At 39.8% G+C, this 27,046-nt stretch overlaps 1 protein-coding gene across 2 annotated transcripts in view; it reads left to right on the top strand.

The window, feature by feature from the left end:
* The window catches only part of ASH1L (ASH1 like histone lysine methyltransferase), a 181,611-nt gene that overhangs the window by 105,977 nt on the left and 48,588 nt on the right, over positions 1–27,046 (top strand). For both annotated transcript variants that reach the window (XM_056123618.1, XM_056123619.1), the window contains exons 6-7: positions 4,217–4,396; positions 25,752–25,846. In XM_056123618.1, coding sequence (XP_055979593.1) covers positions 4,217–4,396; positions 25,752–25,846 — 275 coding nt within the window. The remainder of the gene's footprint in view (positions 1–4,216; positions 4,397–25,751; positions 25,847–27,046) is intronic.

Below are 27,046 nucleotides of genomic sequence, written 5' to 3'. Positions count from 1 at the left end.
CTTCCCTACCCCTCATAAGTTAAATTCTTACATATATATCTTTGAATTTTAGGTTATTTATTATTTGTTTATTTGTTGTAGTTTAGGTGTAATGGTTGCAATAATGTTTACAATTTTGATGTACAAAGTTTAGCACCTTCATCACTACCAAAATGCTAAAGACCAACCCTCCATTATTACCCTTTTATCACTTCTAATCTGCCTCTTCCCCCCTCAACCTCTCACTGCTTCGTAGAATTGCTTTACGAAGTTTTGTACCAAAGGCCATGCATGGGCTTGTCATTCAGCATTGTCTTTTTCCTTGTTTTGTTTCTCTGTCCATCATGAGTAGTAGCATCTGACATTTGTCTTCCTTCTCTTACTTGATGCCCTCCAAATTCATCCATAGTGCAGCACAATACATGATTTCATCTAATAGCTGCATAGAATGCTATTGTGTATATATACCACAACTCCTATATATCTGTTGTTGGACATTGGGTTTTTTTATATGCTTTAAACTGCAGTGAGCATATTTGTTCATATATCTTTTTGGGGTTTTGTTTTTTTGGGGTTTTTGTTTTGTTTTGTTTTTTGCTTTTGGGGTCACACCCAGTGATGCCTTAGGGGTTACTCCTAGCTCTGCACTTATGAATTACCCCTGGCATGCTCAAGGGACCATATGGAAAGTCAGGGATTAAACCTGGGTCAACCAGGTGCAAGACAAACACCCTACCCACTGTACTATCGCTTCTGCCCCAATTTGTTCAAATATCTTTTCAAATGATTGTCTTTATATTTGCAGGGTAATGTAAAGAATTGGAGTCCTTGGGTCATATGGAAGTTATACTCTAACTTTTTTTGACAAGTCTTTTTACTCATTTTCGCCAACAGTGATTGTGGTTCTTTTTTTTTTTTTAATCACATCTCTACTAGCGCCTGTGGTTTTCTGTCTCTTTTTGATATATGCCAATCTCGCTGGTGTGAGATGATCTCTTATTGCCATTTTGATTTGCATTTATCTTATAATAAATGGTTGTCAACACTTTCATATGTTCAGTAACCGTGTGAATGTCTTCTTTGGGAAAGTGTCTTTCTCCTCCCTCAGTGGATTGGGTTTGGTTGGGGTATTTTTGGGGGGATGGAGGGCTTGATTCTGGCTTTTGGATTTTTTTAGCAAGATAAGTTTGTAATAGTTTTATTTTTTGTTTTGGGGCCACGGGCAGTGTTGCTCAGGGATCAGATTGGGGTGGGTAGCCAAGGCAAGCATCTTACCAGCTTGCTATCTCTCTGGCCCCTTATTATTGCTGTATCTATTAATCCTTTGTCTGATACATGGTGGGTGTTACAAATATTTTCTCTCAGTTAGCATTGCGTCTTTTAATTTTAGCATGGATTTCTTTTCCATGCAACATGGTTTTAGAAATTAGTGTTATCCCTTTTGTTTATTTTTACTTTCGTTTTCTTTGCCATGGAGTCAGTGAATCATCTTGTTGAAGGTAACTCTGAGGTCCATATTCTGGAGTCTTTGCCTGTTTTCCTCCTTTTATATTATGGATTCTGATCTAATCTCTAAGCCTTTAATCCACTTTCAGTGTAGGATATAAGATTGGATCCACTTTTTTTTTCCTTTTCCTTTTGTTTTTCTTAATGTGGCTCTAAAATTTTCTGTATATCATATGGCTGAAGTCACTTCTTGAAGTCAGGAAATGCAATACCTTCCATCCTTTTTCCTCAGACCTGCTTTGACTTTTCTCTAGCTCTTAGTGTGTGTGTGTGTGTGTGTGTGTGTGTGTGTGTGTGTGTGTGCGCGCGCGCGCGCATTCACAGAAATTTTAATAGTATTTTTCTAAGCTCTTGAAGAATGTTATTGGAGTTTTGATTGGTAATGCTTTCAATCTGCCTAAAGCTTTGAGTAGGATGGTCATTTTGACCATTTTTAATTCTTCCAATTCATGAACCTCTCCTGGTCTCCCCTTTACTTTAAATAGTGTTAGTTTTCTATGTTTTGGGGGTTTTGTTGTTGTTTTCTTTGTTTTTGTTTCTTTCTGGGCCACAACCATCAATACTCAGGGCTTACTCCTGGCTTTTTGCTCAGGGATCACTCTTGGCAGGGGTCAAGGGACCATATGAGGTTCTGGGGATGGAATCCAGGCCAAATGCGTTGAAAGCAACCCCTTACTTTGTTATCTCTGGCCCTGTTTTAATCTGTCATTTTTTGATTCCTATGTATTTGATATTTGGGGAGAATAGTTAAAGTCTGGTTGTCTTTTTTATTTCTTCTAGTTCATTGTTGACATGGATTAATTAGATTTTTCAGTATTGATTTTGTTGCCTGTTACTACTTAGTTATATGGTATATTGTTTCTTAAAAATGTTTAGTGATGTTCTTATGGTCTTTTATGTCTATTATTATCTGTAAATAGTGTTAGTTTTAACTTCTTTTCCAGTTTGAATGCCTTTGATTTCTTTGTGGGGAGTTGGGCCATGCCTGTCGGGGGTTCAGGCTTATTCCTTGCTCTATGTTAAGAGATCACTCCTGACAGTTCTCCAGGACCATATGGGGTGCTGGAAATCAAAGTACTTTCTAGCCGACCCCATTGATTTAATCTATTTGCTCTATTGTTGTGTCAAGGATTTCCAAAACCATGTTGAACAGTAGTGGAGAAAGTGGACAACCTTAACTTGTGCCTGATCTCAGAGAAAATGCTTTTAGTTTTTGCCACTGATTATGATGTTGACTGTTGGTTTGTGTATATAGCTATTACTAATGTGGTATACGGTCCTTCTACCCCTATTTTGTCAAGGATTTTTGTTATGAATGAGTATTTAATATTATGCCAGATCATATCAGGGTGTTAAATCATATATCATAATCATATGATTTTTATTTTCCTTCTGTTAAACTGCAGTTTTATTTTCCTTCTGTTGCTTTCATGTTTTGAATCATCCTTGAGTCCATGGACTCCCCCTTGATCATGTTGCATATGGTGCATGATCCTTTAGACTGTTGATTTTGGCTCACTAAGATTTTGTTGAGGATCTTTACATCAATTTTCATCAAGGATATTACCTGTAATTTTCTATTTTAGAAATCTCTTGCTCTCTCTCTACTTTTGTTATTTGGTTAATGTTCACTTCAAAGAAGGATTCCTGTTTCTTAGATGTTTTATTTTATTTTATTTATCTGATCTTTTCTGGTGTTGAATTTTATTCTGGTAGTCATATATTTAGGTTCCTTCCAATCTTAAATTGCTTTCAAGGTTATTTGGGCCATACCCAGTGGTCCTTGGACTGTTCCTGGCTCTATGCTCATGCATCATTCCTCTTGATGCTCAGAGAACCATGTGCAGCTCTGGTTTGCAAACCAGGGTTTGCAGCAAGCAAGGCAAGTGCCTTACACCCTTGGACAAGGTCTTTTGCCTGCTTTTAAGCTTTTGTTTGGGAGTCATATCTCTAAATGTTTACAGCTTCCTCCTGGCTCTGTGCTTAGGGATCACTCCTGGAAGGGCTTGGAACCATATGGGACACCAGGATTAGAACCCAGTTTGACTGTGTGCAAGGCAAGTTCCTCTAACTGTACTCTCACTCTAGCCCCTCCAGAGTCATTTTTAATAATTTTCTCCTTGCTCATTCCCTGCCCCACAATTTCAGCTCCCTCAGTCTCTTCATTTTCTTGATTTCTCTTCTAACATCATTAAGTTGGGGGCTGGAGCAATAGTACATGGGTAGGGCGTTTGCCTTGCATGCAGCCGACCCAGGTTCGGTTCCTAGCATCCCATATGGTCCCCTGAGCACTGCCAGGGGTAATTCCTGAGTGCAGAACCAGGAGTAACCCCTCTGCATCGCCAGGTGTGACCCAAAAAGGGGGGGGGGGGACATTAAGTTGGCTAATACCTACTTTGAGTCTACACCATTCAGAACAGTTTTTGCAAAAGTAAAACAGATGTAGGGCTTCCTTTTTCTTTTTTGTTTTCTCATTTTCTCAGGGATCTGCTGATGTCTAATAATCTAAATTTCATAAACTTTCTCCAAGTTTATGGTATTTTACTATATATGATTTCTTCTTATTTTATGGTGTGCAACAATCTGGTATTTTACTTCAGCATGGCTCAGTGAGAAAGTTGTCATAACTGTGATGTTTCTCAAACACATTTCTGTTATCTGTTTTTATCAGTTATCTGTCATAGAAAGGCTATCATTTCTTTGTAAATTTATATTTAAATTCTCTTTGTAGCTTTTCTGAAGCAGCAATTGAGATTCCCAGTCCTCCAGAAGCCCCAGCAAAACCTCCTGATCTTGAAAACACCCTGCAGCCTATCCTTTCTATCGTCCCAAGGGAGAAGAAGACCCCACGGCCTCCAAAAAAGAAGTATCAGAAAGCAGGGCTATATTCTGATGTTTACAAAATTACAGAGTAAGTACTAGTATTTATAAACTGTTGTCCTATAGTTTTATATTTAAAAATTTATATCTGAGAAAATTTGCATCTGGAAATACACTGATTATCCAAAAATATATAAATATAATAAACATGGGGGGCCAGACAGATAGGGCACTTGCCTTGCACATAGCTAACTGGAGTTTGATCCCCAGCATCCCATATGATCCCCCAAGCACTGCCAGGAGTGATCTCTGGAGTGACCCCTGAGCATAGCTGGGTGAGGTTCAAAAAAGAACAAACTAAAAATATATATGTATATGTATGTATATTATACATCCAAATACTAATCTTATAACAATCACCAGTGTTCACTGTACTAGTAGTACTTCACTATGTTGTTCTGGTCCTATAATCTTTTCTTTACCTGTTTAAATTATATTTCTGTAGTTTGGATTCTAGTCGAATCATCTCCATTAATTACTAATGAGAAAGATGGCTTTGTGAGCATCTTTAAATGATCTTGATGTTTTTCCACATTTATTCCTCATTGAGCAAAATGCTTTCTATATTCCAAATATTTTTCCAGGTGAGTAAAATTTTATTTTTTTTGTTTGTTTGTTTTGTTTTGTTTTTTGGGTCACACCCAGCGATGCTCAGGGGTTACTCCTGGCTCTGCACTCAGGAATTACTCCTGGTGGTGCTTGAGGACCATATGGGATGCTGGGAATAGAACCCAGGTCGGCCGTGTGCAAGGCAAGCGCCCTACCCACTGTGCTATCACTCCAGCCCCAAAATTTTACTTTTTAATTTTTGTTTGGGACCACACCTTGCATTGCTCCAGGGTATTCTTGGAGCTCAGAAGTGATCCCTGGAAATACTCAAGAGGACCTTATGTGGGAAATTCAAACAAGTCATTCTTTTTTTTTTTTTAATTGAATCACTGTGAGATAGTTACAAGCTTTCATGTTTGGGTTACAGTCACACAATAATCAAACTCCCATCCCTCCACCAGTGCACATTCCCCACCACCAATATCCTTGGTATACGCCCCCCTTTCCCATCCTCCCCCTGCATCCATGGCAGACATTATTCCACATAATATCTCTCTACTTGTGGGCCTTATGGCTTGCAATACAGACACTGAGAGGTTATCATATTTGGTCCTTTATCTACTTTCTGCACACATCTCCTATCCTGACCGGTTCCTCAGGCCATCATTTTCTTAGTGATCCCTTCTCTATTCCAGCTGCCTTCTCCCCTATGCTAATGAGGCAGGCTTCCAGCTATGGAGCAATCTTCCTGTCCCATGTATCTACTGTCCTTAGGTGTCAACCTCATGTTATGTTGTTTTATCCTTCACAAATGAGTACAGTCCTTCTATGTCTGTCCCTCTCTTTCTGACTCATTTCACTTAGCATAATACTCTCCATGTCTATCCATTTATAAGCAAATTTCATGACTTCATCTCTCCTAATAGCTGCATAGTATTCCATTGTGTAGATGCACCAAAGTTTCTTTAACCACTCATCTGTTCTAGGGCACTTGGGTTGTTTCCAGATTTTGGCTATTGTGAACAGTGCTGCAATGAACATATAGGTACAGATGTCATTTCTACTGTGTTTGAGATATATTCCCAGAAGTGGTTTTGCGGGGTTATATGGAAGCTCAATTTCTAGTTTTTGAAGGACCGTTCATATTGTTTTCCAGAAAGGCTGGACTAGTGGACATTCCCACCAACAGTGAAAGAGTGTCCCTTTTTCCCTGCATCCACACCAGCACTGGTTGTTTTTGTTCTTTTGAATGTGTGCCAGTCTCTGTGGTATGAGATGATATTTCATTGTAAATAAGCCATTCTTTACTGTGTCTCCAGTCCATCCCAATACCACTTAAAAGAACTTTATATTTGTTTGAGAAAAGTAAAATTTGATAAACTTATTACAATTGTTTTTAAGCCTCAAAGAAATAACAACTGTCATTAAGTTAGAAGTATTTAGTAGGCTGAAGTTGAGTTTGATTTTGGAAGTAATAACGTTTTCAAGGTGGTGAAGGATATTGCAGTTAAGGAGACTAGCATGTGCTTCAGTGCTTATGCGTACTGAGATCCAAAGATTTTTTACATATAAAAGATCATGTGTCTAGAGTGATAGTACAGCAGGTAAGGTACTTGCTTTGCATGCCGTTTAATGAGGTTTGGTCCTTAAAGCCCGTTAGGAGTTACTCCTGAATGCAGAGCCAGCTATAAACCAACTTCCAAAGTCTGGTCCAAAAGTAGCCTCTATTGTGGAGACTTCTACTTATCTTTTTCTCAGTGTTTTATAGATAAAGGTTTTATTTTGGGGAGTATTTTGGGTGGGGCTTGGGAACCACACCCAGAAGTGCTCAGGGTTTACTCCTGACTCTGGGTTCAGGGGTCACTACTTGTGGTGCTTAGAAGACCATATGTGGCACCTGGATCCAGTCAAACTGGGTCTGCCACCTTTGCAAAGCAATCCCTGATATATCTTTCTAAATAAAGGTTTGATATCAAAATCCTTAATCCAGTTTGTGTTAACCTTTGTTTAGGGCATGAGATAGGGTTCGAAGTTCATTTGGGTGCTTGTGGCTGGCTATACAGCTTCCCAGCATTTCTTAAAGTGATTTCCCTTGCTCTACTTTATGTACCTCCTCTCTTTGTTGTACACAAACTGTCCCTATATCTGACATTCCACCTAGTTTCACTTGTAGACAGTCTTAATTACTATAGTTTTGTAGTATCATTTAAAGTCAGGGAATGCAAGTCTTCCAGTCTTCTTTCTCAGGACTACTTTAGCTATTCTGGTAGTTTTATGGTTCCATACAAAGAAGTCAGTTATTCCATGTCCTTCAAGAATACCATGGGAATTTGATGGGGATTGCATTGCATTCGTAAATTTGGGTAAGAAAATTTTTTTCCAACACCTGGTGATGCTCAGGGGTTACTCCTCGCTCCTCACTCAGGAATTATTTCTCACAGTGCTCAGGGGACCATACGGAGTGCCAGGGACTGAACCCAGATCGGCCACATGCAAGCAAGCACCCTACCCATTGTACTGTTGCTCCAACCCCCTGAAAATTTTAACAAAATGTTGATTCTTCCAATCCATGAACAAGGATTACATCTATGTGTGTGTATAATTCCTCAGAAGTGATTTCTGATTTCCTTTAATAGGTCTTTCTCTTCTATTAAGTTGATTTCTTCCTCCATCCCTCCCTCCTTCCTTCCCTTCTTCCCTCCTTTTTGGGCCACTCCCAGCGTGCTCAGGGCTTACTTCTGGCTCTGCGCTCAAAAATCACTCCTGATGGGGTTTAGGAGACCAGTTAGGGTGCTGGGGATCGAACTCAGGTCAGCCATGAGCAAGGCAAGCATCTTACCTGCTGTACTATCTCTCCTGCTCCTATTTGTGGGTTGGTGTTTTGTTGTTGTTGTTGTTTGTTGTTCTTTGAGGGGAACACAATTATAAAAAAGGGTAGTTTTTACAAAAATTTTTTCGCTTCTACATCATTGTTTACATGAAAGAATGGAACAGATTTCTTTGCATTGATTTTGTAGCCTATCTTTCTGTGTAGGTTTTAATGGTTTCTACGAGCTCTTTTGGTGGTGTCTGTAGGGTGGTTGTTTTCTGGTTTTTTGTATGTGTGTGTGTGTCATCTGCAAATAGTGAATTTTATTTCTATACCAAGTTGAATTCCTTTGCTTTCTATTTCTACCTAATTGCCATGTTAAGCACTTCCGATGCTATGGGGAACATGTTGTTTTCCATAGAACCTGACCCAGAGGACATTACCACGGGCAGAAGAGGATTTCTTTCTTTTTTTTTTTTTAATCCTGCTAATACTGGTTGTTTCCATCTTTGTGATACATCATTCTTACTGGTGTGAGGTGATACTCTTTTCCTTAATAATAAGTAATAATGTGTTTCCTCTGTTGTTCTTTTTCTAGTATCTTAGGATGTGTTGTCATTTATTTGGGCCTTTTCTTATTCCTGATTAATGCTTTTGTTGCCATGAAAGTCCCTCTTGGGCTAGAGCAGTAACACAGTGGGTAGGGCATTTGCCTTGCATGTGGCCAACCTGGGGTCGATTTCTAGCATCCCATATGGTCCCATGAGCCCCACCAGGAGTAATTCCTTAGTGCAGAGCCAGGAGTAACCCCTGTACATCACCGGGTGTGATCCAAAAAGCAAAAAAAAAAAAAGAAGCAAGAAGAAAAGAAATTCCCTCTTATAGCAGCTTTTGCTGTGTGGATTTAGTGCGAGTTTCATCTTTGTTTCTTTGGCCATCTTTTATTTTCTTCTTCTGTACTGAGATATTTGCTTATTATTCACTGGTCAGGTTCTAATTGCCTCTTCTTGGTTGTTTCCTCTAAGTGCATTTGCTTTGAGATTACCTTGTAACTCTTAACTCTTAAGTTTAAAGCTATTGCATCTGTGTACATTGAACAAGACTTTGGTATTCCTGAACTTTCCACTATTATGTTTTCAATTTATTACTAATTTCAATTAGAGTTTCTTGGTCTTTTTTTTTTTAATCACTTTGAGATAGAGTCTTACAAAGCTGTTCATGATTGGATTTCTCTTGGTCTTTTAAAGGAGATCATTTTATGCTTTTTGAAAAGCTGCTTTAATGACCATGAACTTCTTTAACTGATGTGTATCTATAAAGCTTATGTCACTCTTTTGAATTTGAGTGAAAACTTAGATGAATAGATTATTTTTGTTGGGATATTAATTTGATTCAACCTGTTTGCTCTTACAACCATTTTCTTACATGTAAATGATGTAGAAGAGAAAGAAATTTTTTTAAAAACTTGAAGAGTTCCATTTGACAAATTTGCATAGTTTTATTGGGGTTCTTATATATGCTATTCCTTTGATCTTGCTCTCAGGACCCTAACTATCTTTGTCTTGTTATTTTAATTACAGTGTGTCTTACGATCCTTCTATTTTATGTGGAATTCTTTACACTTCTTGGATCTCTGCATATGACTCCATCCTCAGATTGGGAAAGTTCTCAGCTATAATTTCTTTGACCAATAGTTCTTGCCAATTTTTTCTTCTCCCTTTGGGAATACTAATAATTACTATTATTCCTCTTGGAATTAGCCCATAACCCTTCGTTTCTTTCCACTCCTTTTATTTTCTTCTTGTAGGCTGTTTTATTGTGATATTGTTCAGAAAGCCTACAGTTAACCTGTTTAAAGTGAACAAATTAATGGTGTTGCTATATTACATTATTTCTTTAATTGTGTGAACATGGTTATAATAAAGTGTGTAATTTTAACTTGTTTTTGTTTTTGTGTATTGGGTCCACAACTTGCTATTTTTTTCCATTACCACAAACAAAAATTCTAAAACTGTTAAACATTTATAGCTTCCCCATTCCCCTAACCACTATCTCCAGTGTCTGATGTACTTTTCCATCTTGGAATTTTTCTGTTTTGGGTTATGCTCTGAATACCTGTGTAAGTGGAATTATATAATTCTTGTAATCCTATATTTGGTCTGAGTTGTTTTTTACAGTGTATTGTCTTGCTTGTTTATATTCTAACTTATCTCAGAACTTTGTTCCTTTTGTGACTAAATTATGTTCTATCATTTTTATATTTTGATGAACAAATGAGCTATCCTTTGACTGTATCTATGTATCATTCTGAGAGGCATTTGTACACATACACCTCCAGTCATACTTTATTCATTTGAATTAGCATTGTATTATAACATAAAAGCTTCATTAAATTTATGTTCAGTTTGCTACCAAAAGTTCAATTTGATCCTTTGTTATGTAATTGTTTTTGTTTAATTTACACACCTCCTTTTCTCATCCCTTTTGGTCACAATAAATTGGTAAATAGATAAGTGCATAAACATTTCTTTTTAACTTTAAAAATTATATTCTGAGCCACAGCAACAGTATAGCTGGTAGTGCATTTACTCCAAGCACTGCCTAGAGTGATTTCCGAGTGCAGAGCTAGACATAACCCCTAAGCACTGCCAGCTATGTCCCAAAAACAATAACAAAAATAATATATATACATTCTGTATGATACCAGTCCCTTTTAAATTTACCTAAATGTGTTCTGTGTTCTGTAAACCATAACAGACGAGTTATATGGGTTAGCCTAAAGAGTTTTTCATGTGCACTTAAACTATTTAATTTGCTGATGTTAGATGGGGAGTTCTTTATATTTCTATCACTATCACCCCATTCTTCAATTCACTCGAGCAGGCCCAGTAACGTCTCCTTTCGTCCCTGTCATGTGCAAGTGTAGCCCGATGACATATTGGGGGCTCCTTCAGAGTCAGAGGAATGAGGACCATTCATTGTAGTTTTTGACGTATCGAATACGCCATATTTATATTTCTACTAGATGTAATTGTTTTTTTTTTTATGTTTTGGTTTGGTTTTTGGGTCACACCTTGCAGTTTCAGAACTTTACGCTCAGGCATCATTTCTGGCAGTGCTTTGGGGACCATATGTGGTACTGGAGATCAAACCCTGATCAACCATGTTGTCTAAAGTCAAATGCCCTGCCCACAGAACTATCACTCTGGCCATCAATGAATGTGTTTATTTATCTGGGCAGGGGTGGGGCACAACTGGCAGTGTTTACACATTACTCCTGGCTCTAGCACTTAGGAATTACTCCCAGCAGTGCTTAGGGGCCATATGGGATGCCAGGGATCAAACCTGGTCTGCTATATACAAGGCAAGCACTCTACTGCTGTACTGTTTCTCCAGTTCCTGTTTCATAAAATTTTATAGATCTGTCTTTAATAAGTGTATACATTGGGCAGCATCCTACCTAGAAGGAGTTGAAGAGATAGAGCAGCAATGGACGGTGTGCTTTCTTGCCTCGTAAGCTGCTTTCCCAGGTTTGATCCCCAGCACCACTATGTCCCAATCCCTGAGCACACATCTTAGAGTAAGCCCCAAGCAAGCACTGTCAGGTGAAGCCCAAAAACAACAACAGTACAAAACTAAAATACCCACAGAATTTAAGATTCTTGCGTTGTTGGCTTTGTAGAGGAAGTTTTGGACCGTATCTGGTGGTACTTAAAAGAGTTGCTCCAGTGGTGCTGGAGATCAAACCAGGGGCTCCAGCATGCAAAGTGTGCGCCACCCCTTTGAGCAGTCTCCTTGTTTTCTGAGATGTCGTGGCAGAGAAAGGGCAAGATATGCTAAGTAGGAATTATTTCATGCTTCTTTCCTATACAGACTGAAAAGGGTCTTGTGGCTATTATCTCATCTTCCTTTGGGGAATAGAAAAGATTACCTCACTGGTCCTGGACAGAAAATTTCACACTTAACATCACATTCTTACCGATCTTTGCTGTGGTTGTTGAAAGTCATATGTTAAAACTTATGGACTATTTATTAGGGTGCAGCTGTGTATTTCTCCCATGATTTTGCCAGTTTTTTCTTCATATGTTTGGGTCCTCTAATGTTTGGTGCAGATATGTAATTGGTAAAACTTTTTAGTAAACGAACCCTTCTGTCAATATTTAATTCCGTCTTTGTATCTTGTAAAAGTTTTTGACTTAATGTCTCTTTTGATATTAATATATAGACTTCCCCTTTTTCTTTGGGGTTACTATTTGATACCTTTATATTAAAATTTAAGTTTATTTTCCCTACATGCCTCCATTTGTGTTTTGCTATTTTGCAATGATGCATTTTTGATTGTCTTCTGTGTGTTCTGTCTTTTCTAACTTTTCTCTCGTTGAACATCACTTCCTAAAATTTTAATTTGAATCAATACTCATAGCCACATACTAAAAGGAATGAGTCTTAGAGGGGATCGAAGGACCACATATATCAATGGGTCCTGCCATGCATACAAAGCAAGCACCTTATCACTGTACTATCTCTCCGGTTCTATATATTTGTCTTATAAGTTTTTCCTTAAATTATTTTTTCTGTAATCACCTTATTAATATTCAAGTATGAGGGTTTCTTGCCTTATTTTTCCTAGAAAATAAATTTTTTAAATAAAGACTGATACTTTTTGTGAAGAACCACCTCCAGAAGCTAGTTTGTAAGTATATACTTGTTTTTACTGGCTCATATCTGGCTGTGCTTTTGGAGTATCATTTGGTATCAAAGATCAAACTCGGACCTCACATACTAAAGGCATGTGCTCAACTTCTTGTGCCACATCCCTAATCCAGAAGTTGCTTGTCTTTCATAAAAGGAGCAGTTAAGATTTCATTAACAAATGATTTAAAAATTCTCTACGTGTGATTTGGCTCCTAGTATGAGCTGGAATATCTCATACTGTCATATCACTTAGAAATTAGGAATTATGATTTGTAGAAGTTCAACCTGTTACTTAGGTATCGAGAAGAGTTGGGAAGAAGTCACATCACCATTGTTGATCTGTAGAAGCTTTCCTGTACCATTTTAAGGGTAAAGAAGATAAACTGGTATTCTGTGGGCAGTAGGTTGTGCTGCTCTAGCCCCCTCTAGTGAGAGTGAAGTGACTTCATTGCATTGACTTACTTTGAACTTGTCTGTTCTTTAGTACGTTTCAATAGGCTTCATACATGATTTAATGTAGTGATAAGATTAAAGATAACAGCAAAAAAATCTAGATGCTTACATGCAAATAAATATTATTGAGCATTAAAAAAGGGAGGAATTTTGGGAACTTAAAATATAATTCAGCTTTGAAAACATGCTGCATCAAGTGAAACAGTCAATAATAAAGAACAATTTTAAGTATACAATAGCATTTTAATTGTGTGCTATTGTGTACTTTACCACAGTCACCTGCATTAAACAATAATTTTTTTAAATGATAAAGTATTTATATTTGTCCACATTTTTTTAAGCAAATTTAAAACATCCCAACTTTGCTAGACAAGCCATTACCTCAACTTGTGGTGACATGTTCCTCTAATGATATATATAGCCTAATATTAGAATGTTGCGATTTTTGGTGTTTGTAAATGTGCATTGATCACAATAACATGCACATACCATCCTAGAAATAGCCATCTAGTATATAGCTCACCTTTATTTCGTCAAGTAGTCTATCGTAGCATTTCCTTTTCTTTTAACATAGGATTCAGCAGATATCATGTGAACATGATGTGCCACAGGTATATCTGTCCAGTGTAGTAGATTAGCGTGTTCCCTACCTTTCTGTTGCTAGTTTTGTTTTGTTTCTAGAAACTAGGCTCATTGTCTTACAGAATGTATTGCACTCTTATGCTTCTGGGTTGTTGTGATTTGTTTTTGTTTTTATTATTTCTTTTGTGTATCTGGGTTACCTCTTCAGCAGTGTTTTGGGAGCCCCCAGAGCCATATACTCAACCCAACAGCACAGGCTTTACATGGAGCAATACAGTGCTTGGGTCCAGTGAACTGGGGGCCTCCAAAGCCACACCAGTGGTGCTCAGGGGCAGCCAGGGCTGCACTTTCTGGTACACAGTGCTAATGACCAGACTCTCCATTTGCACTATCTCCATAGCCCCCTTCCTGTGATTTAGGATGAGTAATCATGGCAGAAATATTTCATTTGTGATACAGTAGTTTCTACTTAATGCCTCCCATTTAATATCCCACTATTACTTACGCTATATTTGATCACTCAGCTAAGGGGACACCCATCAGATCTCTACAGTGTAAAGATGTGTTTTTCCTGTTGTCATGAGTTTTATAATTGACTGAGGCCTATTCTCTGGCAGTCTTTCTTTGGTTTTGTTTTCATCATGTTTTACAAAGTTGTTCACAATACAGTTGTTTCAGCACTATTTCACAACACCAATCCCACTACCTCTCTAGCAGTCTTATTATCTAAAGTTACAGGATTCATTGTGATCCCTATAGGGTCCATTGTTATCCTTACCTAAGTTAGTGTTAGCATTATAATTGATAATTTTATAATTCTACCATTTCTTGAGTATTTATTAGCTGAAATTGTTCAATGAAGATGAGTTCTTAGTTATCCTCTTTCACTACTTTTCTTTTGAATTTGATGTGAATTGGGGTACTTTCGTAATTAGTGTATTAGGAGATAGCTCAAAATATCAGAGCATAGATTTGACATGCATCAGGGCAGAGTTCATTCCCTAGCACTGAACAGTCACCCCAAGCATTGCTAGAGACAACCCCCCTGAGCAGCATACTGAAGAAGCCTTTGAGTACTACCAGGTGTGGCCCCCAAACAATGTCAATATTTTATGATCTGCTGCTATGTCTGTGTAGACACAGATTCCCTGGTCTGTTTATTTTGCTTACTTGTTTACCAGATCTACTGCTGTATTCTTACCTTCAAACTGAGTTAACTATTTTACCTAATAAGCTTTGACTTTTTTCAGTGGAGATTATTATTTAAAAAAGCAAACTTTGGTATTTGATGTGCTATTTGCTCTTAGGGTGTCATTATTACCCTGGTGTCATCCCTTCTAGGTTCTTTCAGAACTGAGAGAGAGTAAGAGAGTTGAACTTTTGTTTTGGGATCACACCAAGCGATGCTCAAGGGTTATTCTGGCTCTAAATTCAGGAATAACTCCTGGCAGTTCTTGAGGACCACAAAGGATGCCTGGGATTGAACCCCAATTGGCCATGTGTGAGGCAAGCACCCTCCCCACTCTACTATCACTCTGGCCCCATGAACTTTCTATTCCTGTTTGCATATTACCACAGTCTTAGCAGCTTGAAACATCACTCATTTGTTATCACAAATTCTCTGGAATTTCAGGAGTTGAATGCTAGTTTTTTGGGGTTTTTTTTTTTTCTTTTTGTTCTATGTTTCAGAAAATTTGTGATCAGGATATCTGTCAGATCTGATCTCACTGAAACTATTCTTCCAAATTCATTTTCTTTGAAGTTCCAGAACTCAGTTTTGTTTTGTTTTTTTCCCAGATTGGCAGCAGCAACGAAAAGGAGTCTGCCTTCAAGTTTCTGAGCTCAGGGAAATACTGAGACTCTGTTATTATAAAGTGCTGTGATGCATATACCACACAGTTCACTATTCCAAGACATACACATGTACTGAGTATGTTCAGAATTATTGTGCCTCCCAGGTTTCTTCTTATAGTTGATTTTTGTATTCATGCCATTATGTTTATTACTGATGTTTAAAAGAATGTTGGTCTTCTTAAAGTTATTGACTCATTTTTGGCTTAAATATAGTCCATTCTGAAGATTAGTTTGTGTGTGCTTGAGAAGAATGTGTATTCTGTTTCTTTTGAATAGAATGTCCTATATCTGTTATGTCCTAATTGTTTTCAATTAGAAGTCTTTCCCCTGAGAATATTGCTTTAAAGTAAACCCCCAGTCATCTACCCTGTAAAAGGCTTAGCGTTTGCTGATACTGGAGAGGAAAGAGTTTGGGGACTAGTCTTTTTCTCCAGTGCAGGAATATGACTCCATGGTATACCACCTGCTTTGTATGCATGAAGCCATGTATTTGAACCCCAGCACTTCCTGGATGGCCAAGTGTGATTCCTACCGCTGGCACTGCCTGTTTAATCCCCCATACCACAGACTGTTGTCTTTTGCCATTCTGTATCCAAACCTATATAGAGTCTTTGTGATGACATGAACAAAGGAAAGGGGGCGGGGAAGAATTGTTACTCTGCAGCTGAGAAGAGATGGGGGGGGGGAGGGGCGGGGGGCGGGGATTAAGGTGCTTGTCTTGCATTCAGCCAATCCCCAGCATCTATGGTTCCCACAAGCACAGAGCTGTGAGTAGTCCCTAAGCACTGCCAGGTGTGACCAAAAAGGGAAGAATTAGTTTTCTATTCTAGTTCTCTGGGTCCCAGTATATAAGATTTGCTGGCCACCAGAACCTGGGGATCGTTGTGTATCCTCTGGCTGGGAACCACAAAAAAAGTCTCTAGATATGCACACCAGCTTCTTTTCAGAAGATAGTTACTGACCTCGGATGAGACCAGGAGAAAAAGTGGTGGTGCTTATCAGCCACTGGAATCTTATGTCAAGTAAATAGGCCTCTTTCACAGAAAATACTACGTTTTGTCCAACTGCGTATGCACTTCACTGTGTGGTTATTATGGTGAATCCACTTTGACAAATTAAGAACTGTTTCTCAAAATGAAGTCTTTCTTTTTGCTATACTGATAGAACTAGAAGGTGTCCTTTAGGCAAAATCAGAAAAACAAAGACAAATACTGGGTGATCTCACGCATTTGTAGAATATTAAAAAGCAAGGTAAGGTAATAAACAATGAGCAATGATAACAAATCCTTGGACTCTTTTAGCAGAACTGACTTTACTTGAGAAAGGGGAGGGAGCAGGTAAGGAGGGACCTAGGGACACTGGTGAAGGGATATTATCGTATTGATGGTAGGCAAAGTGCAATAACGTATATTTTGTTTAAAGCATCATTGTTGTAAACTGTTTCTGCATTAGAAACAAAGGAAGGAAGAGGAGTCAGGAAACAAAGAAGAAAGGCTTATTTCTCTGTGTATTCTGGAGCTCTCATCTCTTAGGTTTAGCTGTTAAAAGTTAAATGTCAGATGTGGTAGACTAGAGAGATAGTACCATAGTAAGTTGCTTACCTTGCACTTACTGACCCTGGGCTCTATTCCTGGCACCACATCTGGTTCCCTGAGCACTGTGGGAGGTGACCCAAAAACCAAAACAAGAAGAGTGTCAGATGTGGGGGGGTTTAAGCTATTTGCTGTTCATGGAAAAGCTTAGAGTTGTGACTTTTACCATAACTATTGGTAGTCTTATCTAACTTTGTTGAAGTTGTGTCCCAATTTCTCTTGCCCCCTACCCTTTCTTATTTTTAAATTTTGTTTCACTTTAGATATTCTGGTGAACTCTACCATTAACTCTATTAACGGTAGAGTTTCTTGTATAAATTATTTCAGCAACACACTCTCCACAGGTGTCTGCTTTCCTCCATCGTTGTCCTAGCATCACCCTCCACCATTCCACCCCACCCTACCCCACCCCAAGCTTTTCTACTAAAGACAAGTTCACTCTCTGTCTCTTTTGGGCATTTGTTTTTCCCCTACTGTGTTTCTTTATATTCCAGATATGAGAAAGATCCTGCATCTCTCTCTCTCCCTCTGACTTTCAGCATGATACTCTCCAGATTATCTGTATAGCAAGAAATTACATGATTTCATCTTATAACCAAGTAGTATTCCATTATATATATGTTCCATAGTTTTGTTATCCAGCTATCTGTTCTCCCCCCACTCCCCCTTAGTTTATGTTCCACACCTGGCTGTGCTCGGGGATCACTCCTAGTGGGGATTGGGGGATCATACAGGGTGCCAGGGATTGAACCCAGATCAGCCAACATGCAAGATCAGCACCTTACCCACTGGACTATTTCTCTAGCCTCCTACTCATCTGTTCTTGGACACTTGATTGTTTCCAGATTTTGACTATTATGAATAGTGCTACAAAGAACATGCACTGCACTGTAGCACTGTCCTTCCGTTGTTCATCGATTTGCTCGAGCAGGCCCAGTAACATCTCCATTGTGAGACTTGTTACTGTGTTTGGCATATCGAATATGTCATGGGTAGTTTGCCAGGCTTTGCCGTGTAGGCAAGATACTCTTCATAGCTTGCCGGACTCTCCGAGAGGGATGAAGAAATCAAACCCAGGATGGCCACGTGCAAGGCAAACGCCCTACCTGCTGTGCTATCGCTACAAAGAACATAGTAGTACAAATGTCTTTTCTGAATAGTTTTTGAGCCCTTTGGGTAGATACCCAGACATGAAATTACTGAGTTATATGGGAGTTCAAGTTTTAAGTTTTCTGAGAAGTATCCATATTGTTTACCCAAAAAGCTAGAGTAGTCGACAGTTCCACCAGCAGTGAATGAGGGTCACTGCTGAGTACCCTCATTGAGTATAATGAGTACCTTCTGTACTCCTGGCAGTGCCCTGGGGGACCATATGAGATGCTAGGGATTGATCCTGGGTTGGCTGCGTGTAAGGCAAGCAAGCACCTTACCCGGGATACATGGGTTGCAAACTTTTTAATAAATGTTGTAATGATCATAGCCCTTTGATTTCTTGGCACTCTAGTGCTTATATTTAGGAATTTGCTATTGAATTTCCTGTGTCTGGCCTTTGTATATTTTGTCATTTGTGTAATGTCTTCTCTCTACTCAACAATTAATTTAGTATTTCAGTAGACTTACTTTTAGCTAATATAAGAAAGATTATAGAATCCTGATTTGAATTTAAATGGCTTTCTATAATTAGCTAAAAATACATTGCAGGTTGCTAGGAAGGGGGTTTTATTTGCACTTTGAATTTCACGGGCACTATGGAAACTGCCTTTGTCACTAAAGTGACTAACAATTTAACTATGCTAAATCTGTGTATTGGCTCCCATGTTGTTTCTCCTCCATTTATTTAAATCTTTTTTTTTTTCTTTTTGGGTCACACCCGGTGGTGCACAAGGGTTACTACTGGCTCTGAACTCAGGAATTAACTCTTGGCGGTGCTCGGGGGACCATATGGATGCTGGGAATCGAACCTGGGTCAGCTGCATGCAAGGCAAACACCCTACCCGCTGTGCTCTCGCTCCAGCCCCTTAAGTCAATTTTTAACAAATCCGTTTGTATTTAGAATTTAATCAGTGAGTCATTTAACAGCCAACAACAACCACACAAAAGCTTCAGGATCACAGAGATAAAGGTGCTTGCCTTTCATGCTGTCAGTCTCTATTAGTCCCAGAGCCACATAGTTCACCTGAACACTGCTGGGTGCAGCCTTATGTTTTGGTAATTCAGGGTTCAGTCCTAGCACCACATATGATACCCCCAGCCCAGCAGGAGCGACCCCTGTGCACCACTGGATGTGGCCCAAAAACAAAACCCAAAAATGAAGGTTTTGGGTTTTGTTTTTTTCTAGACAGCCAGACAGCCACAAATACTGAATAAGTTGTGTTTATATGTAGAATGGTATGATTTGAAAATTACCTTTTTTGATAAGAAAAAAAATTTTTTTTTAATTTTTACTAGTGAAGCACCATGAGGTACAGTTGTAGACTTACAAATTTTTGTGCTTGGGTTTCAGTTCTACAATGATCCAGTACCCATCCCTCCACCAGTGCCCATTCTCCACCACCAGTGATCCCAGTATCCCTTCCACCACCCCATCCACCCATCCCACCCTGCCTCTGGCAGACATTCCCTTTTGGAATACCTACAACACTAAGTTGCTACATTTAGGTCTCTATTTGGGGATTGCTGCCAGTGCTCAGGACCATGTTCAGAGATTGAATGTGGCTTGTATGCAAAGCAGTTACTTAGCCTATTAGGTCTCCTCTCTTGGTCTAAAGGGCTTTTCTCATTTACACACACTGTAGCACTGTAGCACTGATTGCTCAAGCGGGCTTATTGGAAAGCCAGGTATGAGCCAGTGGTGACAAGGCAACTGCAGTCTCATGGGAAGAGGGGCGGTACCAAGCTCGTCCTTCACGCCCTACCTAGGTCATGAGTTGCCCCCCATGAGCAGCTCTCCGGCACGGCCATAACACCAGACGCACGGAAACCAATCTCGTAATTATCTGGCTCTTTGCAGAAATCACTCCAGACTTACCTAGTAAAATATCAGAAATGCAAACGATAGCGCCCGCACGACATCATATGGTTCTCATAACCAGCTATAGAAATCAGATTATTTCACAATGCCTTTTCAGCAATTCTGATTGTTGGGGGGAAATTCTAAACAATAATGGTGCATCTTTTCTCGAAATAATGAATGTAATCAATGTAGAGAAGAGTTAAGTAGAAATCATCTGCCTCATAGGCATTTGGAGCGGGGTGGGGGCGTATACTGGGGTTCTTGGTGGTGAAAAATGAGTACTGGTGAAGGGAAAGGTGTTTGATCATTGTATGACCGAGACTTAAACCTGAAAGCTTCGTAACTTTTCCCACAGTGCTCCAATAAATAAATATAAGAAAAGAAAAAAAAAGATAGGCTAGTAAGTTAAAATGCAAATATGTTATGGTATCGTTAAAACAAAATTACATTCACTGTGGAGTTGGCATAAAAGAACAGAATTTAAGAGTAGAAAGTTGCTGCTTTTCTTATTGTTCACATCCTTCAATTTTTGTTGATGTACATTCAGTCTTTGTATAATCAAACTATTAGTCCTGTGCCAGCTTGAATGTTATAAATATTATCTTCAAAAAAAATAAAGAGAAACTAATTGTCGAATCTCAAAAAAAAAAAAAAGAATCAGCCCAGAGCCCAGAAGATAATAAGAATAAGAACATAATAGCAATAAACCCAGAGCATAACAGGGATGCTTCCCCCCCCCCACCCCCCACAATTTTTTTAGAAGTCAGACTTGGCTGAGAACAAGGAAAACAATTATATTCAATATTACTAAAATGGTATCACATATCTTAGACATACATATGGCATGCTGGAGCGGAGCGATAGCACAGCAGGTAGGGCGTTTGCCTTGCATGTGGCCAACGTGGTTTCAATCCCTCCATCCCTCTCAGAGAACCTGGCAAGCTACCGAGAGTATCCTGCCTTCATGGCAGAGCCTGGCAAACTCCCCGTGGCATATTTGATATGCCAAAACCAGTAACAAGTCTCCCAATGGAGATGTTACTGGCGTCCGCTCGAGCAAATCTATGAACAATGGGAGGACAGTGTTAGAGTGCATATATGGCATTGATTTGTACCAGGCAGTGCTTAGAGATCATGTGGTGCTGTGTGGATCATGTGCTCAACTCATTGAGCTACCATTACAGCCTTGGATTTTTTTGGTAATAGTTTTATATATTTGTTCATCTCAAAGTGCCAAAAAATTTCTTCCTAATTGTTCTTTTACATAAAAGACAACTTTCGGACTGAGCAATAGTACAAAGTAGGACACCTGCCTAGCAAGCAGCTAAGCTTGGGTTGATTCCCAGCATTGCATATTGTCCCCCAAGCACTTCCAGGAGTGATTCCTCAGTGCAGAGAGAGTAATAACCCCTAAGCATCACCAGATATACCCAGAAACAAACAAAAAACATAAAAGACTACTCTAACTTGCTCTGATGACACAGTAAAATTAGCTTTACTTACAATTATTGTTTGTTTTTCCTTTGGTTTTTGGGCCACACCCATCTGTGGTGTCAAGGGATCTAACTCTGGTCAGCAAAGCAAGTGTCCTACCCATAGTCCTATGTCTCAAGTCCTAAATGAAACCTTTTTATGTCATCTATTTTAGTTAACTTGAATAATTTTCAAATGAAGTATGCACCAGATTTTCTTTCATGCAATGTGCCTGGCTCTAGACAATTATTTTCTTGATAAATTTGACTTTGAAAGTAAGCATAGCGCCAGAGCGATAGTACAGTCAGGAGGGTGTTTGCCTTGCATGAGGTCAACCTAGGTTCAATCCCCAGCATCCTATATGGTCCCCTGACACTGCCAGGATTAATTTCAGATTGCAAAACCAGGAATGTTGCCTGAGCATTGGTGGGTGTGAGCCAGAAAGCAGAGAGAGCTAGAGGGCAGAGGGGTGGGTGTGTGTGTGTGTGTGTAGAGAGAGAGAGGAAGAGAGGGAGGAGAAAGAGAGAAGATTGGATTAAAAGCAGCCTTCTGGAGTCAGAGGTGACAGTCAGGTCCGAGGACATGCCTTGTATGCTATATGATGACGCCCATGTTTGATCATCAGCACCACATGATCTCACAAGCAATGCTTTGAATGGCCCTTGAGTACAGAGCTGGAGAGCTCGGAGTATTATCTGAGTACCAGTAAATATCACCCCACAATTTTTTTTCTGTTTATTTATAATTTTTTTTTCTTTTTGAGTCACACCCAGCGATGCACAGGGATTACTGCACTCAGAAATTACTCTTGGCGTGTTCAGGGACCATATGGGATGCTGGGAATCAAACCTGGGTCAGCCGCGTGCAAGGCAAATGCCCTACCCGCTGTGCTATCGCTACATACAGCCCTCCTGTTAATAATCATTTGAAAGGTTCTTTAAATAAGGGAAGTTTGCCCAGAGATACATACAGCCTATAAGGTTCTTGCCTTGCATGTGCCCAACCCAGTTTCAATCCCTAGTATCACACTAGGGTCTCACAAGCCAGTCCTGCTAGAAATGTTCCCTGAGCACAGAGCCAGGCATTAGCCCTGGATTCAGCCCAGTGTGGCCCCAACACAAAAATACTGGCTTTAGGAGCAAGAGTGAAAGTACACTGGATAAGGTATTTGCCTTGCACGCAGCTGACCTAGATTTAGTCCCCGGCATTCCATATGGTCCCCTGAGCACCTCCAGAAGTAATTCCTGAGTATAGAGTCAGGAGCAATCCCTGAGCATCACTGGGTGTGACCCAAAAACAAAAACTAAAAATGTTGGTTTTAGATATGTATATCAAACTAGTATGACTTTGCTACTTTATAGTTGTTTTACAGATTTTTTGCACTTCTTTAATTTACATGGTCTAATTTGTGACTCTAACCTAACTGCTTCATATTCCCTTTAATTCATTAATCTTATTCTGACTTTGATTCTTAGATCAGCTGTTGCCTCTGCCTAAAATTCATTTTCCATATCATCTCATTATTAGTCATAGCTCATTGTCAGTTTTCAGGGTCCAAGAGAGTACAGAAGGCCAGCACTTTCAGGCGACTAACCTGGGTTTGATATCCAGCACTGACAGTTCCCTGAGCCCTGACAGGAGTGATTCCTGAGCACAGAGCCAGAAGCCCTGAGCACAGCACAAAACAACACAGAGCTAAAAAAAAAAATTTAGGGGCCAGAGCCTAAAGGATCCAGGGCAAGTAGTGCCTTGCACTCATTTGACCCGGGTTCAATCCCTGACATCCCATATGGTGCCCAAACCCACCAGGGGTAAGCCCTTAGCACTGCCAAGTATGGCCTAAAAACAAAAAAAGAAAATTTAAAACCAGATTTCAAATAATCAGTTTTCAAGATCAACTTCAGCTTACGTCATTCGATCTCAGATTTCTCATCTGCAAATCCCGTATTAGTATACCTAATTTTTGTAAAATGTTAATATGCTGGACTTTTCTTCTGTTGTTTTTGTTAAAGGTCACACCCATTAGTACTGGGAACCACTCCCTGGTCTGTGCTCAGGAGACCTTGCAGTGCTAGGCCAACTACATAGCTACATACAGGGCAAGTGCCTTAATCCCTGCAGTATCTCACTGGCTCAGGCTTAGGAGTTGTTTGTTTGTTTGTTTGTTTGTTTGGTGGGGGTTGTAATATTTTATTATAACATCATAATTTACTTAGTTGGCCTTAATACAGTTACAGGCATTAAATGTTCAAACACTAATACCACCACCAGTGTAACAACCTTCCCTCCATCAGTGTCCCTAGTTTCCCACCCACCACTCTAGCCTGTCTCTTAGCAGGCACAAACATTTACTGCATATTGTTTATTACATCACAAAAGTAAATGGATTTACAAACACGCAATAAAAATCAGCCTGTGATAATTGGTTTATCTCAAAATGGTGTTCCTAAAGTCATTGTCTGAGGATTTATTGGGCTGGTTGGTGCTAGATGAGCCTTCTGTGTTATTATTTTCACTCTTTGGTGGTATTCTCTGCAACTTTCCCATCAGATTTATTGTGATCCTACTGGACTAACAGTTTTATGAAATATGGAGGTATAGTGCAACCCCTTATGGGGCCGCGTGATCCAGGAGCTATGGAGCTGGAACAGTTTGGTGGCTTGGCAGCTGTAGTTGTGGAGCTAGGCCATTTCTGTACTGGAGGGTGTCAATGTGGCTACAAGCTACTATGTCTTTCCAGAGCTTTCATCCCAGACAGTCTGCCTGGGAAGATTACATGGCATCATGTTCTTTTTGAGATTAATTCTGGAGCTGGGCGTTTTTTCTGCAGGCAAAGTGGTGGATGTGGGTGGGAGCTGCTGGGTTTTCTGGAAGCAAGCAAGGAAGGCAGATTCCCCTGCCCCCACTTCAAAATCACCCCAGAGTTTTCAGCCCTTAGACCAGTCCCCCCTGGGAGGATTCAGCTGTCTTTTTTGGTTTTGTTTTGTTTTGTTTTGTTTTGTTTTGCGTCACACACAGGGGTTACTCCTGGCTCTGCACTCAAGAATTATTCCTGGCGGTGCTCAGGAGACCATATGGGATGCTGGGAATCAAACCCAGGTCAGCTGCATGCAAGGCAAATGCCCTACCAACTGTGCTATCGCTCCCCAGTCCCCAGCTGTCTTTTTTGAGATTAGTTTGTGAACTGGGCATTTCTTTGTCAGAGGGTATAAAGTATAGCTGCTGGCCTCAGAAAGGGGCTTGGTTTGGTTTTTATTCTCTTGGTTTTTGTCATTTTTAAGGCAGCATGTTATAATTCATAGAGAACACAAATGTCTTCTCCCTTATTTGCAGAAACTTTTTTTTTTCCTTTTTCTTTTTGGGTCACACCTGGCAATGCACAGGAGTTACTCCTAGTTCATGCACTCAGGAATTACTCCTGGCGGTGCTCGGGGTACCATATGGGATGCTGGGAATCGAACCTAGGTCGGCTGCATGCGAGGCAAATGCCCTACCTGCTGTGCTATTGCTCCAGCCCCTATTTGCAGAAACTTTAAGCCAAAATTAAATAGACAGGTTCTCATCTTCTTTACTCTCCCATACTAGCCACTAATATTAAGGCAGATCATTTAACATGAAAGAGCAGCTGTTTCTCAGATCTGTTCGACTAGTGCTACCATTTCTTCTCACCTTCCCAGAATGATATAAATGGTGTATGTGAAAGTTCCTAGTAAATTATAAGTCATTAACTGAATATAAGACAATCATTATTATCAAACCTGAAGTAGAAATCATTCTGCTAAATTGTTGGAGAATGTTCAAGTGATTTTTTTTCTTATGCCTCTTTAGATAGTACCAGAAATGTAGGTTCTGAAAGTACATGAAAGTACTGTACTCAAGATTTGAAACACTGTTAAATTAACTATTCCTGGTACTGGAGCATTAGTACAGTGGATAAGGTGCTTGCCTTGCATATGACTGACCCGGGTTCAATCCTCAGCATCTCATACAGTCTCCAGAGCCCCTTGAAGTAATTCCTAAGTGCAGAGTCAGGAGTAACTCCTGAGAATCACCAGGGGTGGCTGAAAAACCAAAAATTTTTTTAAAATTTAAAAATAATTTTGAGGGCTGGAGCAATAGCACAGCGGGTAGGGCGTTTGCCTTGCACGCAGCTGACCCGGGTTCGATTCCCAGCATCCCATATGGTCCCCTGAGCACCGCCAGGGGTAATTACTGAGCACGGAGCCAGGAGTAACCCCTGTGCATTGCCGGGTATGACCCAAAAAGCAAAAAAAAAATATTAATTTTGATAGAGTTGCTTTTTGTATTTGACTACAGGAAGAAGTTTCATTGTCTCTGACTGTTTCCCATTCTTATTTGATCACAGCCCAAAGAGCAGATTGATCCAGTTAAAAAAGGAGAAATTGGAATATACTCCAGGAGAGCATGAGTATGGCTTATTCCCAGCCCCCATTCATGTTGGTAAGTATTCTTTATACAAAATTTAGTATATTGCTGAGGAGGGGGAAATTCCATTTCTTGGATTTAGGACGAAATCCTAAATTTGTGACATTATCATTTCTACATTTCCTGTGGCTTCAGAATCTTGCTTTACCTTTTTTTGGTGGGGAATGAGGAGCCTACATAGAGGTTCCTAGGCAGGCTGGGCCACTCCCAGTGATGGTAAGATATAAGACCCGAGGGTACAGTGCTGCTCAGGCCCTGCAGTACCAGGGCCGCACTCACTAATTTTGAGGAACCCCAAGGATGCATCCAACACTGCTCTGGAGACCATGTCATATCAGTGATGGATCCAGAGTCAGGCACCTGTGACTCATTTTGCCCTGTACTATTTTTCAGCCCCTTTCTTTACCATTTAATTCATACAGTGAGGCCCCTCTTCACCTTTTCCATATGTTCTTGGAAATTATAACTGAAGTGAAATGATGCATAACAAGTCAGTTTTAACTTAGGCAGTGATGTTTATAAATAAAAGTTCTCGTGGCATATTTTTATCCACCTAAACATTACCAAACTCTAAACACTCAAAATTGTTCTAATATCGAGTCGTAATTTGTAGTTATCTCTGCTTGTTCATTTTTTCAACTCACTTAGTTCAAGTTGAGGGTGGTTAGAACTTATCCCAGCAATTCAGTGCACAAGGCAGGAAGCCAGCTCTTGATAGGGCATCTTCCTGGGGTGTTTCATATCTGACCCCTCTCCTTTACTCCCCCTTTCCTCTCCTCCTTCTCCTCTTTCCTTACCATTATCCACCCCACCCTCCATCCCCCACCCCTAGTGTTTTTTCCTCCGCATCACCTCTCACTTCTTACTTCTGGGAGCTTTGTTAACTTTGTTTTCCTGTCTCACCAAAGAGGCATTCTTTTCTTGAGTCTGTTATAGCACCTTGTTTACTTCTTTCTAATCTATAATTGCTGTGCTTGTTTACTGACTTTGGATGTTTACCCCATTGAATTAAAAGTTCCAGGAGTGTAGGATTGCTTGTCCTTCTTGTTTTCTTTGAATCTCTGACATCTGTTAAATAACATACAGAAGGGACTGGAGCAGTAGCACAGCAGGTAGGGCGTTTGCCTTACATGCAGCTGACCCAGGTTTGATTCCCAACATCCCATATGTTCCCCTGAGCACAGCTAGAAGTAATTCGTGAGTGCCGAGCCAGGA

Source organism: Sorex fumeus, unplaced genomic scaffold (genome assembly GCF_029834395.1).
Source record: "Sorex fumeus unplaced genomic scaffold, SorFum_2.1 ptg000047l, whole genome shotgun sequence".
Classification (NCBI taxonomy): Eukaryota; Metazoa; Chordata; class Mammalia; order Eulipotyphla; family Soricidae; genus Sorex; species Sorex fumeus.
This window is presented reverse-complemented; position numbering and strand designations above follow the sequence as displayed.